Raw genomic sequence first — 18,853 nt, forward strand, 5'->3', positions numbered from 1 at the left:
GAGCACTGACTTTTTTAGTGGACTGCTGAATTATATAGCAGTGGTTAGAACAGAATAAGGACAAAGGGCCCTTGATGGAGACGGGATGACCTACGAACACACATAACAACTGGATGATTATATCACTATATTACTAATGTTGTAAGAGGATAATTTAGCAGTATTATCAAGCTTAAGGGATTAGTACATCCAAACCACATGACCAATTGACATACCACAGCAGGTTTAATACAACTTTTCCAGTGAGCCATCGTGCATGATGCCTAAACAGAGAAGGACTATGAGTGATGTTATCAATTACACTCGTGTTTACCCTGCTGGTATATAGCGGTATAGTTTGTTTTGATTTTTTCTGGTGAGAAAATTTGAATGTTACATGATAATCAACAGCAGATTGGGGACTGTTTGTATTGGAACTGAGCAGAAATTGAGTGAGTAAGCTTTTAAATGTTTCAATATGCTCCTGGTTGTTACTAAAGACTGCAGTTTGTTGTAGTAGAATGGCTGGCTTGTTCAAAAAAATTTTTTTTTCTTTTTTAATGAATTGCATCAGGGGAGCTCACAATCTAAAAATAGGCTCAACCAGCAAGCGTAAAGTTAAGGTTAATGGCGGTATATGGATCAGTCCCCTCGTACCTTCTCACCAGACCACTAATGCACATGAATTAACCCAGTTTACCTACTGCCCTGTCAAAACAATATACTCCTGTCATGGCCTTAAGAAAGATATGATTTTTTTTAATTGAGTTGATATGAAGCACACAGAAGCAAATGTCCTTTATGCATTACTGCTTATAGAGAGAGGGTTGAGTAAGGTTGACAGTTTGTGTGTCTTTGGTCCATATACATCCAAATATGTGCCTGTGTTTCAGTCATAATACTAAGTAGGGCACAACAAGAAGAAGAAATAATAACATTTAGTCCATTTTGAATAAAACAAAGCCGAGTTACTGGTTTATATTCATTTGATACATGAGTGCTGCCGGTCACACTGGGAGTGTGACATCAGAGCTACCGTAGTCTAACATATGAAGCAAGTCATGACCTAATAACCTAACCCCAACCTTCATGTGTAGGTTAATGTAGGGAAATCAATTTACAGTTTTTATAAAAATATAGATGTTGTTACTTGTTGCCCTGGGAAAAATGATAAAAAGTAAATACTGTAGATATCAGTATAAGGCTATAAGAAGCAGTCCTATAACGTTTCACTCTGCAAAGGATTACTCAATCGTGCAAATTGCAGGCTGTTTTGGCCAAGTCTGTGATCTTTGAAGTTAAAGCTTGCTTGTTGGTAAAATACATAAATTAAATGTCTTTACTGAGTGTGAGCTGAAACCTGCTTGCCACCCATGCATAACTGGAATTTGTGTCTCTATAAAATATCTGTGGAAGTTTTCTCTAGTGATTTTTGTGTGGCTGCTTTTAAGTGACAGTATGGTATGTTTACCTTTGCAAAGCACTCTGTTTGTTTTGCAGTGCACTATGGGAAGAAGGAGAGGGAAAACCAACAGTGTTATCGCTCTGGAAAAGTGTGTTTATGTTCATTTTTAGTTCTGTGGACAGTTTCATGGGTACAGTAAAAAAGAAAAAAATGTTATGTTGATGGTACTGTGCATTAAATTATTTAAGGTGCACATAATGGTTTTCTTTGTGGTTTTGGCTGTATAAGATCGTTGACAGTTCTGCTGCACATGCTTCTCACTTTTTCAGGTGTCATCAAGTAAAAAAAAAAAAAAAAAACAGAGAGAAAGAGCTTCCAGTGAAGCACAGAGGGGGGAAATGAAAGAGTTGAGGAGAGGTGAATTTAGAAGAAGACGACCTAATTTAATCTAAAGTGGTTCTCAAATTGAACCAGAGGGAAAACAAAGTCAGCACAAAACCTTGGAGCTCCGCTTCACTTATGTAACAGCTCTTCCCTCCCCTCATCTCTCTTATGAATAAGCGAGAGGGAGGAATGAAGGAATCAGAGGAGGTAAATGGAAAGACATGAGGAAAGAAAGAATGGAAAAATAAAGGAAAAATTAATCGAAATGGAGAGCAGAAAGACAAATAAAGTGGACAGCAGTAAAAGATGGAGGGAAATGGGTTGTCAAGTTGTAAAGCATGAACTTTACAAGAGTACTTGCCAGCCAAAAACTTCCTTCCAATTGTCACAATCACGTCTCTGTTTTATTTCAGTCAGTTCCGTTTTTTTTTTTTTCCCACTCTTTGTTGCACAGACATTAAAGTATAAGGCCCTGGCAAGCTGTGTTAAAGCCCTGAATGAGTGTCTAGTTAAATAATGCAGTCTGCTGGCTGGACTGACGAGAGGCTAAAGGAGAAGATGGAAGATGTAGCGGCACACTGCAAAGATACAGGCTTTTATTATTTAAAAGTGCCCTGAACGATTGGCAAGTAAGACATTTCAGTATTAAAAAAAGAAAAAAAAAGGCACGGGGTAGGAAATGGATCTGGAAAATTTAGGCATTCATTTTTTACAATCCAATCATGCAAGGCACACAAACCAGGTGCACACTCCTACGTTAGTACCTCTGTGAATGTGCATGTAAAAAGACGCACGCACACACACAAACAACAAACATGTTTATGTGCACAGATATTATAACTCTGTGTTTTGGTGACATTTGAAGCAGACTTTTGCACTCGAAAAATTATGATGCTTTAGTTTGTCACTGCAACATGGGCACATAATTATATGTCTGTGAATATGAGTGTCACAGAGAAAAATAGTGAAGTTTGCTTCTCTGTATTCAATCTGTCAGTGACATTCTAGTTTTTTTGTTTGTTTGTTTTTTCACAAGTACAAATGTAGCCATCCATGCGTCTACTCATAAAGGCCACTGCAGCTTCTGTTTTATAATTAACTTGTCACCATGTGTAGCCATGTTTTCTGGGAACTCTTATGTTATGCAAGTACATTTAATGCTGGCTCACTGAGTTCCACACTTATGCACATTTAGCAAATGAATGATCGCCTTACCGTTGCTATGTGCACATGTGCTCTATGCTGCTATAATTCTTAAATAATAAACCGCATACCATAAAATGGAAAAATGTGGTTACTTTAGTGTCATGGAAAATAATGGATATTACTGATGTTATATATTAGTTTAGGTCAAAAAGGCCAGTTCTTAAATATGTTTTTGTCACCTAATTGTGTTTTAATAAAAACATCAAGCCTTTTTTTATTTTTTATTTTTTACTTCAAGTTTATTAATAATAAGTAGCTACATTTTTTTTCCACCAGAATTGGTAGATGTATACACTTTATTGTGTCTGTTGGTTTCATGTGTCATCTTTACAGTGCAGTATCAGTGTATTATAGAACTCAGTCTTGCAGCTTGCAGAACAATTACTGATGATGTTCAAGCGGAAATTATTTAGTGCTCCAAATGCTAATGATACGAACAAACTGTTAACTTAGTTGACTTGGGTTATGGCAAACCTCTGCTGTGCTATGCTGCTCATCTGATGGGATATAAACCCACAGCTCCTGAGTCACTCTGTGATGTTGGAAACATTATTTTTCTTATTTTGTCTTTTTTTTTTTCATCTTCTCCCTTCAGTTTGTAAATTTCTACAAGCGTGCTGGTTACCCAGTCGATATTTGTTGTGAAATATTTCTGCTTTTTTTGGCAGTGTTTTCCTTTTAGTGCTGTGACTATTCCTGAAGTGGTCTCTATATTTCTCCCTTCACTAACCACTTTGTCCATCCTTTAAATAGTTCTTCTTGCATGGTCCACTTGTTCTTTTTAAAAGGCTCATCCCTGATAAAAACATGGTGAGACTATGCAGCAGTCAAAAAAGAAAAGAAGATACTTTGACTTTTTATGTCACGTACAAATATACAAATAGCTGGATGCATTAAGTTGTGGCTTTTACTGTAAAGGCACGTCTGCCAATAATATATCATTCAGTAATTTTCAAATATTTATTTATTTGTTTTTTTATTACTAAATGGGACACTGGTGTGGGATGTTGGAAAGTCATTACAGACTTTTAGAGATCTAATATCTTAAAATAATTATAGTATGATATTAGAGCACTTTGCTCTCTGAATGTGGACTTACTTGTGATTCCTAGAGTTTCCAAAAGTAGAGTGGAAAACGTCCGCTATCCGGGTTCTCTCCTGTGGAACCAGCTCTCAGTTTGGGTTTCCCCTAAACCTTTAAAATTAGGCTTAAAACCTTGTAGTTTGATTAAGCTTATAGTAAGGGCTGGTTCAGGTGATAATGAACCATATTCTTCTCTGCTCTTTAAGTGTTTAAATGCCACTACTGTATGTCATTAACTTTCATCTTTTCTCTTCCATAGTTTTTGTCTCTGACTCTCTATACACTCTTTTATTCTCTTTCCTCTCAAAGCTCAGTGAGTCACAGTACATCACTCTGGTTCTGTCAGAGCGCTTTTCCAGTTAAAAGGGAGTTTTTCCTTCCCACTGTTGCCAAGTGCTTGTGTTTTCTCTCTAATATCATATATCAATATAGGTTCTTTATCTTAGAACACTAAATGCTTTGAGGTGATTGCTGTTTTAAATGTATATTTTGAATATATATATATATATATATATATATATATATATGTGTGTATGTATGTATGTATGTATGTATAATTAAAACTGAACTGTAGAAACAGCATTTTTATGGAAAATAATTATGGGGTTAATTTTTACTACTGTTTAACTTCCCTACAATGTATTTTATAAGCTAATTAACAACTGGAAATCACACAATTGTCTACTTGGCCACATGTGCTATAGCCTGTGCTGAGAATAGTGTAAATGGTGGAATCAAAGCCACTCAAAAAGAAAATGAAGGACACATAATACCAATTCTATATTATTCCATCTTTCTGGCATTGTGCTTCATCTATCTGACATGATACCAGTAGACAGTCAGTATATCCATTGGACTCGCGTCCTGTTCATGCACTGTATGCCGCACGATCCGCTTTGCATGAGTTTGCCTTTCAACTTTGTTGCCAGTTGTTCTCAGCCCTGTAGCTGGAAGCCGCTTTGTTGTAACAATGCGACCCGACAGCACTCTCACCGCCCTCACTATCAATCAAGACAACTAATTACAACCCTACAAAACAAAATAAATTTCTTTGCCCTCTGTTCTATTTTCCCCTTTGTATGTCTTTTGCTTTGTCACTCACTTTTGATCTATCAGCATGTTTCCTCCTTTAGTACGGGTCTTTTTATGGTTCTCATTTCTCTTATTTCTCCCCCTTGTGCTTGACTATTGTTTCTTAGAGCTTTGTAACTTTTCATGTTTTTTCAACCAAAAAAGCAGGAGCAGACATAGCTCTCAGACAGTTGATATTGATTATTTATTACTACAGTCTGAAGAGACCTGTAGACATAAAGAGATATAAATACATGTACATTATGTTGCACAAAGGATGGTGGGGCACAAATAAACATGACCTTTGACCAGGAGACTGGGGTCAAAGTCTCCTGGTCAAAGGTCAAAATCATTTGGTCAAAAAAAAAAAAAGATTTATTGTAATTTTGTTTTTCTCCAACACCACAAGATCTTAATTAAAGTAATATCCATAAATAGCCCTCCCAATTGTATAGAGGCTCAAAGGTAATTGGATAAACTAAAATTTATAAAGTAAAATTTTAAATGTGTGGATATTTTTTAATACTTGAGTGGAACCCATGGACATCACCAAATACTGTTTCCTTCCTTGACCTGCCAGGCATTCATGGCAGGCATCTTCAGTTGCTGCTTGTTTAGGGGTCGCTCTGCTTTACTCCTGTTTTGTCTCCAATAACTGAAAAGCATGATGTGTTGGGTTGAAATCAGGTGACGGACTCGGCCATTAATGAATATCATTTCTTTTTTTGCCCTTTTGGCGTCCTTATTTTCATTTTTTAGCCTAATGAATGGCCATCTTCAGTTGCATTGACATCTCTTTTTGACCTCCAGAGAATAGTGACCAAATACAAGTTGAACCTTTGGAATCAACTCAAGATTTTTTTTATCAGCTCACTTTGCCTTGATGGTTGTAATGGTTGTAATTCATAATTAGATATTAGGATGCTCAGTTTATATAGGATACCAGTGGGAGAAGTTCAGGTTTGTCGCAATATGTGATAGTCAAAGGAGCTTGCAAAGAAAAGCGTCTGGACTTCTTTAAGTTGTTTGAAGACGTTTCACCTCTCATCCGAAAAGCTTCTTCAGTTCTAAGGTCAAATGGTGGGGAGTCCCAGATTTAAACCTAGTGGGAGTATCCCCCCACAGAGGGACAAAAGGACCCCCTGATGATCCTCTAATCGTCTGAGCCAAGGTGTGAAACTGGGTGTGGGTCCCAATCAGCCAGGGTTTCAGGTGAGCTCATTGTGAAACCTGGCCCCACCTTATCATGCGCATGATAATCCTCCAGCTTCTCCTTTAGGTCTTCAAGCAACTTAAAGAAGTCCAGACGCTTTTCTTTGCAAGCTCCTTTGACTACGATGACCTGGATGACCGAGAACCTTCACAGACAATATGTGATAGTAATTTTCTTTTGGCTCTCGGAGGAGGCGGACGCACTTTTTCTCCTCTCCTCTCCCTTATCTTCCCTGCTTAGTTCTCATGTCCTTGTCTAGACTTGTGTTTTTTGTATTACTTTCACTGGAACACTCTCTCACAGTCTGTTTCAAAAACCTAAAAGAGAATTATAGATTTGATCAACTGGTCTCTGAATGCTATTGACACCCTTTTCTCAACGAGAAGTTGGACGGGTGGCAGACATGGAGGATCGTGTGCCTGGCGGGACTGTCGATCGAGGACGCTGAGGATATCTACCTATTCGGAACCATGATAACAGGGTTCTTGCTGATCGGAGCTGGCCTGGCCCTGGCTTATCGGAGAATTAAGAAAGCGGAACCGGCTGTTCAGACCCCCCCCCCCAAGGCTGCCCGCTGGGATTGAACCGATGGGATGAGGCGAGACTTCTCAGAATGGGATCACTGAGTGCAGCATGGTTAAGAGCTTGGAGGCGCTTACGGCTGCAGTGAATACTCAGAATAAGACCTCTGAGCGTACATTGGATTACATCAAGGAAAAGTCCACTTAGAACAACACCTCTGAGTGGAAGTTGGATCACATCTTGGAACAGCTAACTGCGGTCGTGAGGTCTCAGAATCTGCTCTTTGAGTAAAAGAATGACAAGACCACGGAACTGAAGGTTAATACCATCATGGAGAAACTCGTGGCTATCCAACGGGAGATTGAGAGACCAGTGTCGGAGTGTTAAAAAACAGCTTGAAATTCTCATGAGTTGTTGCAAAAGAAAAATAACCATCATAATCCGGCGACCCCTTCGGCGCCAGCTGTGGGCTCAAGGCTGGAGCCGAACAACAACTCCCTGATAACGACTGTGTTGAGTCTGTTCCTTCCCATTCCATGCAAGGCCACCTGGGTTGGCTGGAAGACGGTTTACTTAGCCTGGCAGGGCGAAGGACAGTGTCTCAGCTGAACTATGGACACGCACACACATACATATACTGATACTGATAAGCACTCACTGACGCATCACGCTCCCTACCCCGGATCCAACGCCACCTCCAACGCTTACCTCTCCTCTGATGTGGACATCGGGTCAGCTGGAGGCGCAGTCGAAGATTGCAGCGGTCCCAGATCAGATGTACACACTGAACACTTTCCCATGTTGCTTGTCTGTGTTTATTGTGCTATGGTGTGTTGATATCTGTGCATTCCTGTATTATCCTTTTGTGTTACACATTTCGATGTTTTTTTTTCCTCGCTACCTAGCCTGACCTGTCTCCCCAATGTGATGTTTGTGTATTGTACGTACGGTCAGCAAGGTCTGTCATCTCGGTTGTGGGCGAAAGACCTGCAACTGACAAAGGCTATCTCATCTCTCATCTCATAATTGTGTAACCTTCACATACATTCATGTACACAGCCACTCGAACTTGCTTAGTTTTAAAATAAAATCACTGCTTCTAATAAGCTGCTTGAACAAACAACCTGTACTGCAGGGCCCCTTTTAAAGTGTGGCAGTGTAATTACTGTAATAGGGTCTCGTTTTCCTGCCTTGGTGCCAGACTATATATTTTTTCTTTTTACAATCAGTCCTTACTCTCTGCAATTTTTATCCTTTACTCCTTTTTTCCCTCCAAAACACGCTCTGCTTTTGCTGTCTCCCTAACTCACTCAATGACTCTTTTCTTTCATTCCCTAAAGCACACACAAACATGCATAAGCACACACTCGCTTTATTCCTCCTCAAGCTATTTGTCTTAACAGGTGGTCATTCAGATTCAAGACTGGCACTGCAAAAGAGGTAGGAAGAAGGGGAAATAGAAAGGAAAAACTAATAATTATAGGAGAAGATAAGGTAAGGTGGGCATGGAGCGACATGGAGCTTATATACAGTCTTTTGTGATGTTTTGTAAAATATATTTCATTATGTCATTCTGGGCTCTAAACTGCTTGTGTTGTGAATATATCTGTTCTCGTCCTTTTGTGCGATTGCCCAAAACAATTTCTTTTATAATTTGTAAGAAAACACAGGCATTTTGACTGTACTAGATATGTTCTCACACTTACACACTTGTTAATCATTTAATTCAAAGTGGATTTCTGAAGTTAATACTCAATCTGCATTTAAAACTATAAGAGGATTAACACTTTAACACCTATCAGCCAAACCCCCTGTTAACAAAATCACCGTACTACCTTTGTTACAGCCCACCTGGTTAGCACCAGAAGATCATACATGCATAAATCATAATTCTTCAAAGATATTAGATGGATTTAAAATTTCTTTCATTAACTGACAGGATATGCAAACAAAAAAATCCTAAATATTATTTTTGTGCCAAAAGAAAATATTAAACTAAAATATTAAATTTTCACCAAACTGCAGATCATGTGCTCAAATACAGTTTCTTCTCTCACTGAACCAACTGGAAATAAAGTGTAACAAAAAGTACACATCATTAACTGAAAATGAAAAACAGCTGATTTATCTAACAATACCAATGTCATGTACTTAAACCATTTTGCAGGATGTTTATAAATTCTCCAGATAGCAGGACATCGACCTTTTTCCACACGTCCCCATAATTTTCCTCATTACTGCTTTGATCCTTTGACTGTTCACACAGAGGCTCATACTCATAATTTTTAAAGTTGATAAGAGGCTCCTTAACCAGAAGGGTTAGTGTAGTTATGTGGTATTCAGACTGCAGTGATCACAGTACCCACGCCTGTTTCAAAAATGAAACATCTGTTTCCTTTCCTGATTTTTTTTTTTTTTTTTTTTTTTTTTTTTTAATTTTTGGCTTCAGTGACAGACCGTAAACCAAAATTAAAATTGTGATACAAATTTCCACAATTTTGAGTTATTGCATCTTTTCATGTCACAATATGCACCTAATCGTGACCCGCTCACTTCCAAAAAAAAAAAAAAAAAAAAAAAAAAGAACAACTCATTCTTTCAAAAGTGAGTAAAATTACACTTCGTGGCCATGCGCTTAGTTTTGCACACCTGTGGCAATAAGACTGCAAACATCTGGATTTAAAGATTAAGAAGAGTGGACCAACACTTTGTCTATATAATGTATTTCAGGGACTGCAACAATCTTGTAACACCAAACCGACTGCAAATTAGCTTCTTTTTAAAGATCTCAACAAACAGATGGTATATAACTGCAACTAATAAAAAGATGAGTAATGTGCTAAAAAAAAAAAAAAAAAAAAAAAAAAAAAAAATCGTGACCCGCTGCCACAGCTGTTATGCTTTAATTAGAGGCACTGATACAACAAAGAGATGCAAAACCAGCATGATTATGTGACGGAGGCCTTTTATACAAATTATCCGGGCTTTTTGGTAAAAAGCTTTTGGTTAGCTGAGCATCTGTTTAATCATTTTATTAAACGGGATATTGTAATAGTTTAACAATATGTAAATGTAGGATAAATAATCATTTTTGAGAAACGGCTTGGCGTGTGACTTGTGTAAAAGTCTGCTGATTGTTTGAATATTTAAAATTCTCTTTGATTAAAGACTAACAATAAAAAAAAAACTGTGATGAAAATGAATATCGGTTACGCTTAGGTTATTTTGTAGCTTGTGTTTTTAGAAAGGTACTTTTACCACACTGTGCATGAGAAATATGCACTATGTAATGATAGCGTATAACCGTTCACCTCATTATCATAAATGATATATGCAATTGCGTGGTGGACTTTGGAGAGGGAGCAGCCCAAGCTCTTTGCAGTATGTCACATTACTGAAGCTGAAAATTTTATGCTTCTGTTAAGAGGAAAGCCCCATCTGAAGTTCATATGCCCTGCTGTTGGAAGTGCTATTATGATCCTGCCTCCTGGCTGTGTGCTTGTATGTGCGTGCTTGTGAACGTTCCCTGACACCATTTGTCACTGAAGGCGGTGTATTTGTCTGTTTATACACTGCGTTTATCTTTTATGTGACTGTTTGTGTTTTTTATGTGGTACCTTATATCCCCATCCATTTATCCATTTTTTTATCTGTCCTTCTCCAGTATTACTGTATTGTTTTCATTGAAGTGTGTGCGTATATATACATATATATTCTTTTTAAACACTCCCATGTTCCAGCCATGTTCTTTTGTCCTTGAGCGACACTGTAAATCCTGTTGAGGAGACTCTTTGCTCCTTCCAGTCTTAAAAAAGACATTTTAACGGTGTTTCCCCTCACTCAAAACTACTTTTCTTCTCATTGGCTGCTGCTTATAAACAGAAGATTTGAACAGCAGGTTGCTTTGCTCTCTTGCTCATGTGCTCTCATTTAAATCCATCAGTCTATCCATCCTCTTCCGCTTATTCAATTCAAACTGAACATTTAGAGCAGTCTGAATCTTGAACTTTCAGCTACTAGGGATTGCTTTGACTCTTTGAAACTGTAACATGATCATCTATATATGGCAGGAAAAAAAAGTACAACATAACCCCTTTAAGGTCTTTCTTTGTCTTGATTTCAACCTGTCATATCAACCAGATCTCTCTTGCAAGTCATTAGATATTCACACATTGTCAGGACCCGTTGGCATTATATCTTATAGCAGTGTTTGTCCCTTTTGTTGGCATCTTTCAACACACTGAATAGTCCCATACAGTTCAACAGGAGTCCCTCTGAAACAGACACCAAGACACCATGGGGAAAAATTGGGATATGTAACAAGGATGTGTATATGGTATCCACGACATCTCAAAATAAAAAGTTTAAAAGGTATTTAATGTTGTGAAAGACTTGCTTTTCAGCCAAGCACTTTTTTTTCTTAAACCTAACCGTGTACGTTTAGTGCATAACCCCAAAAGGGAACGTTAAAAAGCAAAATGAAAGTGAAAATAAGCCTCTCTCTATCCTATCCAGGATAGGGACAGGCTTTAGGTTAAGGGTCGTGCGATTATGCCATCTGCCACTCCACCTGCCTGCTTATGCTGACTTGTGAGTCATTGTTCTTTCTCCCACAGGAAAATGGTACTAAGCTGGTTACCCTTATGTGAAAGATTACAAGAAGGTGTTCCTGATTAAATGTTAGTTTTTATGGGTTACATGGGAATATGTTACATAGGAAAGGTAATATTTGGACATCAGTTGACACATGGAGCATTGGAAGCCTGTGCTTATTCCAGTCTCAGCGCTTTCTCTATAGGCAGGTTGAACCTCCAGATCCCCCAGGTCTTCCCAGTTGTATGCTGGCTAGTAAGAGCTCTGTTTCACCAGAGTGAAATACTATTTAGCCTGTTATAGAATATTTGAGCAAAACGCAAATTTATTACATGTAGGGCTGTGGATCATTGCGATTCATGTCTGTTTCTTCTTCTTCTACCCTTTTCCTTTTTCAGACTAAGTACCTGGAAGTGCGCCTTTTACTCACAGTTTAATAGCTGCACACACTTAGTTCAATCAAAGAATGGGAACCCTTAACCTTGCAAGCCCTTGAAATTGGCCCCTGTGACAGAGCTGTCTTCATGTTGTTGTCTACCACTAAAAGGAAAAAGAAAAAAAAAATAGCTGTGTAAGTGCTGGCTGCACACTTGACAAAGGCCAGATTTTAGTGTTTACCTCTTCTAGATTGCTGTTGGTGCACCAACACATTCCCTCCCTTTCTTGTGAATACTTGAAGTGAGTGCTGCAGTCTACCTCTCTCCTACGGCTATCTCTTCCTCGTCGCATCCTCTTTAGCAAGGCTGATAATTAGTACACCGCAGAAATCAGAGAAAGATCAAAATGTGGATGAGACCAGGGGAGGGATGATAAAAGAGACATTTACATTTTAGTTTCAATTTCAATGAAACTTTTCAGGTAAAATACATAAATAAAAAAAGAAAGAGAGAGTGCAAAAGTGAGAGCGATCACACTGTGATCATAGAAAGAAAATATATACAGAGAGAATGAGAATGATGACATGTGCTTCCAATGCTACCATTTTGTGTTTCATAAAAATCAAATTTGGTTTAAAATAAATAGTTTTTCACTGAAATCCCACCACTAATTTCACTCAGCCATCCCTTTGCATGGATCTAATCCAAACTGGTTGACAGAGAAGCTGCTAAAGTGATAGCTGTTACTTTAAAGACTGTTGTAAAGATAGAATTTGCTTAAGCAATGTCGAATTTTCTGAGCCTTCCCATGCTAATTGTGACTGATATCATCTTAATTATAACATATTTCTCAAAAGAAGAAAAATAAAGAACGATGACTTTTTTTGTTGTTGTTTTTTAATTTTTCATCAAAACATTAGCAACATAATTGTGTCCTTTTCTCATATGAAGTATTCTATATTAACACTGTCAGCATTGTGTGATCAAAGCAGAGGAGCCTCTGTTACTCTTCAGGGATCATGTTTTATCTGCTGGTGATGAAAGTCAGCCTCATTTTGTGGGTCCTAAATAGGCCTGAGACCAAAATCATACAAAAAAGAAACACTGAAAGGTAATTACTCACAAAACAGCCTTTTGAAATTATTTAGTAAAACTAATGTGTCGTGGCTATTAAGTTGAGGCCATGTGTCACAGCGTACGAGAGCTTTTATTTCTGTGTCATATGTTCTTTCTCTGCCTTTCCCTCCCTTCCCCTTTCCCTCTTTTGATGACCCTTCCTTCACCAGATTAGCTTTTCTTTGCCGGACTTTTTGTCATCCTCTCTGGATATCTTTTCTCTCGCTCTCTCTTCCTACTGCCCTTAAAGGCCCATTAGTCTGTCTAACTACACTGTGATTACCAGACTTATGTATTCAATGTGTGATTACAGGGCCAACTTTGTCCTGCAAGTCTCTCTTTGACTGACTGTCTGACTGCTCAGGAAGACATAGCGATCCCTTGTGCATTATCCAGCGTATTCATTTATGTACACTTCATGTGCTCATTTCTCACTTCTTCCTTTTCCTTTTCCAGCCCTTTCTCCAACTGTTATTTTTTCGTTCTTTCTCACTTGTTGGCTCTTTCTTTCTTCTCTTTGCCCTCCTCTGCTGATTATTTTCTCTCATCATCTCTCTTTTGGCTTCTGCCTCAGCCTTCCTCTGTGTCTCTCCAGCACCTTTGCCCTCTCCCTCTCTAATCTTTTCCAAATGCTTCTGTGTTATCAGCGAACCACAGAAGCATGCTTTGGGCACCCTTTGGTGTTAACCCAAAAACAATGAAATTAAGTGTTTTGTAAAGGATCTTTAATTTTCCAGCAAGGCTTCCCTGATCCCTATCCAGTGCTCTAGTGTCTCCTTTTCAAGCAAATCCCAAAATAAGAAGAATGAAAACTGCATTGTCCTCTGAAGATTTTGGCTATACAAACTGCAATAGCATTGCATAGAAGTCTATTAAATCTCTATACAGTTATGGTCTTGTAAAAATAGTAATAACAATAATAATATTAAAGCTGAAAGCAGCGTTATGAGGGCCCTCGCAGCCCGGCACGTCGAGCCATGCCCAACACCTAAAACCAGCACGTCCGATCAGATGTCACATTGATGGAATTCATGCATTTAACCACCAGCTAACATTTCATCTCATTCAATCATGATTATAGTCCTCCCACTAGGTGGCGCTCTAACCATTACTGACAAATAGCATAACAAACCTTTCCAAGCTCGAGTCTAATCATGCCTGCGACCTTTGGGAGAGATTGGACATTGTCTTTTTGAGTGACAGCAGATTACTGCTTTTTGGCGAGTGATTGAAACGCCATGACCACCCCGTTTCCCTGAACGTAAAAAGCTTCGCAATTTAACATCACAAAGGTCTTTAGATTACACGCACTGGAGATCGGGTCAATCTGATGAAACCCCTTGGAGGAGTTCGTCAAAGTACGGTGCCTGATGAGTGGGGAAAATGTCGCCAAAATTACACATTAATTTTAAAATGGCTGACTTTCTGTAGGATTTGGGATATTGCTCCAAGAGACTTTTTTTGTACATCTCAATATCTTCCATAAACTTACCAGGTTTCAGACTCGTACATAAAACACAGAGCAGGGGCTGATGATTTGAAATTTTGTAGGGGGCGCTGTGGAGCCATTTTGCGCTATTCAAGGAAAATGATCACATAACAAGATAGCCCTCATCAAATTGGAGGTGTGCGCCTTTTTAAACTTTCCAAGCCCCTCAAAAGGCACTTCATTGTTCATGGTGAACCGCGTTGCCACCAGGGTGCGCCGTTCAGTTTAAAGTCACAATTTTCACACTGAAGCATCATGAAGGACTGATGGTGATATTCACCGCTTTCGAGGTGGCCACGATGAACCTCTGAAAATCAATACAACAAAGTGAAAGACATGACATTTCCTGTTGCCACTAGGTGGCGCTCTACGTATTCCTGACAATGGGCACATCAATCTGTTCAGGGCGGGTCTGACATCATGCCTGTAAAGTCTGGTACTGATCAGACTGGATTTCATTGATTTACACTAATTTGTTTCTTCATGGTGAGACATCAAAGTTCGCCATGCTGCTGGGGTCACACCCTTTCACGAAAAGTCACAGTTTTCACTGTAACCCAAGACCAACTCCTTAAGGCTTTCCTGGAGAAATTTGAGGCTGCAGATGTCACCCATCACAATACTGTACCCCAAAGTGTAAAACATGACATTTCCTGTTGGCACTAGGTGGCGCTGTCCCTGATGTCAAAAATGGCAGTTGAAATATGTTCAGGGGCGGAGCCTTATCATATGTGTGCTCTTTGGTCCAGATCGGATAATGTATGACAGAATGAGAGGCAATAAGATTTTCATGGCGAGTCATCGAAATTCGCCGTGGCGCCACGGCCTCACCGTATAACGAAAACTCAAAAGCTCCACAATTTAACATGGCCCAGTTGTGTAGTTGACACTGACCAAATATGAAGCTTATATGACTAAATCCCAAGGAGGAGTTCGAAAAAGTTCGAGGCATGGAAATGGCAAAATTAGAGTCAAAATGTCACGTTCACTTCTAAATGGCGGACTTCCTGTTGGGTTTGCGTCAATGCTCCCCCAGACTTTTTTGTTCGTCTTGGCATGGTACACATGTGTGCCAGATTTCATACATGTAGCTCAAACGATGTGGTTGTAGGGCTGCATTTAACAAGGCATAGGTGGCCCTCTAGAGCCATTTCCCAGTGCTCATATGTAAAACCATTAAAATACAAAATTTTTCACCAGACCTGGCATGTGTACAAAATTTCAAGGGTTTTTGAGCATGTTTAGGCCCTGAAAAAGGCCCTTGTTTTGCCTGAATAATAATAAGAAGAAACGGAGCAGATACAATAGGGCCTTCGCACTCTCAGTGCTCGGGCCCTAATAAAGAAAATGTATTTACAGTAAATAGTGATACATCTGCACACATTTGAGCCAGAGTGCATATTCTTCTTGTCAGAGCGTGAGTCAGCCACAGGTTTTAGTCACCACTTCTTATACAGCTGAGTCAGACTGTGTAGGCTTTTGGTTTTTGTTTTTTGCTCATCAGGATGTCCTTGTGCCTTGTTATTACTTTCCACGAAGCCAGATATTTGTCATGTAGCAGCTGCGTATGTGATCAAAGATCTTTACACCAAGAATTGCTCGGTATAAGGTGAAATTGTTACTTCTCAAGGAGTCTGTCTCTAACTGCAGTCTGTGTCGCTCAGGTTATTTTTGATAGCCCTTACAATCTCCTGAAGTGGTTGAAAGTTGAAGCAGAACATAAAAGTTAAAGCCAAGTAAAAAGAATGAAAGTAGCACTTTCAAGGATAATAAAAAGCAATCTTTGCACAGCGTGTTCCTTGAAGTCTGGAGGAAAAAAATGGCTTTGTCTGGTTGTCACAACGCAGATTCCCTCAAAGATGTACGTGTTGAGAACACTGTAAGAGAGCCTGGTTCTCAGTGTGTGTGTGTGTGTGTGTGTGTGTGTGTGTGTGTGTGTGTGTGTGTGTGTGTGTGTGTGTGTGTGCGCCAGTGGAGTGGGGGTGGGGGTCTGTTTAAGCAGACAAGCTTAAAGCATGGTTAATTTTAATATCAGCAAAATCCCTTAAAAATCAGGCGTTAATGCAGCTCACCATATGTCACTACAGATGTTGATATTAGATTATAGATTAAGATAAATGTGCTGATGATGGCTCTCGTGCACGCCTGCCACATAGAACAGAATGTAAAACGACAACTGTTCTCAGTGCGACTGCTCAGATACGTCCTCGCTAATGAACTCTGGTTCCTTTTTCAAATTTGGTAGAACGGGTATTAAGATCTTTTAATAAAATGAGAGTTACTTTGGTTTTGCTTTCTTGATGAATATTTTGATCTAATACTTAATCTTGAAATTCGTTGTACCAGTATCTACCTTTGTTGCTATTGAATGATTTAATTATATATTATATCAACATAAAGAGATCTAAATAATATTTCGGATTCAAGTACATGACAAATGAAGAAGTAACAGGACAAAAAAATTAACTATGGCAGATGAATAACATCTGACATTATCTGAAAGGAAACTGGAAAATAAAATCCAGCAAGGACCCGGCGCAGGACCTGAGGGGTGCCTCTGGCCCTTCAGTTGATCCATATACTGTTTGCTGTACAAACGTTACATGGATCAACTGGTGGCTATCGAGAAGCCATTCTTACCTGAATAAAAAACACACACAGTGGAGCACTATCTGTGGATTGGCCTCCCTACAGCCCAGATCTCAGCATTATTGAAGGAGTGTGGGATACTTTTTACTAAGAATTGAACAAAAGCTAGCAAACACAAAATAGAAGAGGTTTAAATGTCCTTCAAGAAACCTCAGGATCTATTGCCGAAGACTACTTGAAGAAATTCCAAGAAAGTTTGCATAAGAGAGTTCAGGCTGTGCTAAAAAGTTAAAAGGTGATCTCATACCAAATATTAACATTCAAACATCATTAGAATTGCACTCTGCGCAACTCTAATGAGGTCTGTTTTTGCCTCATATACTGCGTTTCCACTTATGCGAGTGGTTCAAGACTTTTGAATGGTGTTGTAGTTATTGTCCTTCAGTGGTGTACCTTAGGCAACACAATGTAGCTTAACTCCTAGATATTTCTTTAAAGAAACTTTGCTGTATCCGTTATTTGGCTGATTTTAAACAGGGAGATTTACGCCGGCTTTCACTCACTGCAGTCTGCTTCTTATGTAGCTGTCCGTGGTGCTGAAACCAGCTTCAAAGTTTACATTTTGTCTCTCTGTGCTGAAAAGAAACTGCATTTCCTGTTTTCCACTCTTGAAAGCTAAATAAGGGTGCTCTTTTTCTCCCGACTCTTTGTAAAAGTTCTATGGTTCTGTTTTGTTTTGTTTGTGGTTTTCTGTGTGTTGTGTGTGAAGCCAGGGGCTAAAGGAAAGCGCTTTGTCCAGCTTAAATCCTCAACAGATGGTGTTAATGCATTTATCAAAGGACAGGTTCACTCTCAACAGATTTTGTCAAACCTTTCTCAGTGTTAATGCCTTTCTTTCATTATTCCAAACCTGACGTGTCATTTTGCACTTTGTGTTATTCATATTTACTCCAAGCACTTTCAGAGGCCAAATAAAACTGAACCATTGTGCAAATGTACTGTAAATGACTAATTTAATACTATTATTTGCTTGAGTTAGTGTTAATTGAGTTTTGTTATCATGCAGGTGAGGTACACTGTTGGGAAATGTATTTAAAAAATAAAGGCAAATACACTCTAATGCCACATGTCGTCTAACTCATGTCTGTCTTCCCCCCTTTTTTGTAATTTCCTGCAGTGGTGCTGCTGAATTCTAAAGAGACTCAAGCAGAGCTCGGCTGGACGTCCTATCCCCCTAATGGAGTAAGTATAGTTGCATTTTTCATTACCTGCATGTCATTTTTTTCATTTGTAGATGCATGTGTTTACTTGCCAGCCTCCACACAGCTTGTTACTTTACTTTTCCACACCTTTTCTTCAATTTGTCCCCAGTGCTGAGCTCATCATTATCATTAATCATTGGGACTAATCCAGGCTACTATAATATAGCAGTGTCCAAATCAGCTACACAGATGTGCTGCCACAGATAAATGGCCTTTTGTGACGATCGATTTCGTCCGTAAAACCCTTTGCACTAAGTTATGACTGCAAGATAAATGCAGGAGCACTTTTGCCAGAGCAGTTTGTCACCCACGTGTCACCTGCAAGTTGGCCTTTCCATGCACACACACACTTGATAAGTCTATTATATGAATAACATCACTGCTTTTAAATGTGCATTGTTTAGGATAGAGGTTGCTGAAGCACTTGTGTTTGAGATGACTGCTGCACTACGTGCTCCACTATGCATAAGATTAATGTGACTGTGTGATTCACCTACATGTCCCAGTAGCAGTGATAGAGAACACACTGCACCCACTTTGATATAGTCACCTTGACAGGAGAG

General features: G+C 39.0%; 1 protein-coding gene across 2 annotated transcripts in view; it reads left to right on the forward strand.

Annotated features, from left to right (window-relative positions):
* Positions 1 to 18,853, forward strand: part of epha10 (EPH receptor A10) — a 182,203-nt gene that overhangs the window by 28,786 nt on the left and 134,564 nt on the right. Inside the window, exon 2 of one of the 2 annotated variants that reach the window (XM_085346411.1) lies at positions 18,206 to 18,279. In XM_085346411.1, coding sequence (XP_085202537.1) covers positions 18,206 to 18,279 — 74 coding nt within the window. The remainder of the gene's footprint in view (positions 1 to 18,205; positions 18,280 to 18,853) is intronic. The other variant, XM_085346410.1, reaches the window with a different exon arrangement.

Source organism: Diplotaxodon limnothrissa, linkage group LG22, assembly GCF_057381915.1.
Source record: "Diplotaxodon limnothrissa isolate DT_005_m linkage group LG22, D_limnothrissa_male_GT1.1, whole genome shotgun sequence".
NCBI classification, from domain to species: domain Eukaryota; kingdom Metazoa; phylum Chordata; class Actinopteri; order Cichliformes; family Cichlidae; genus Diplotaxodon; species Diplotaxodon limnothrissa.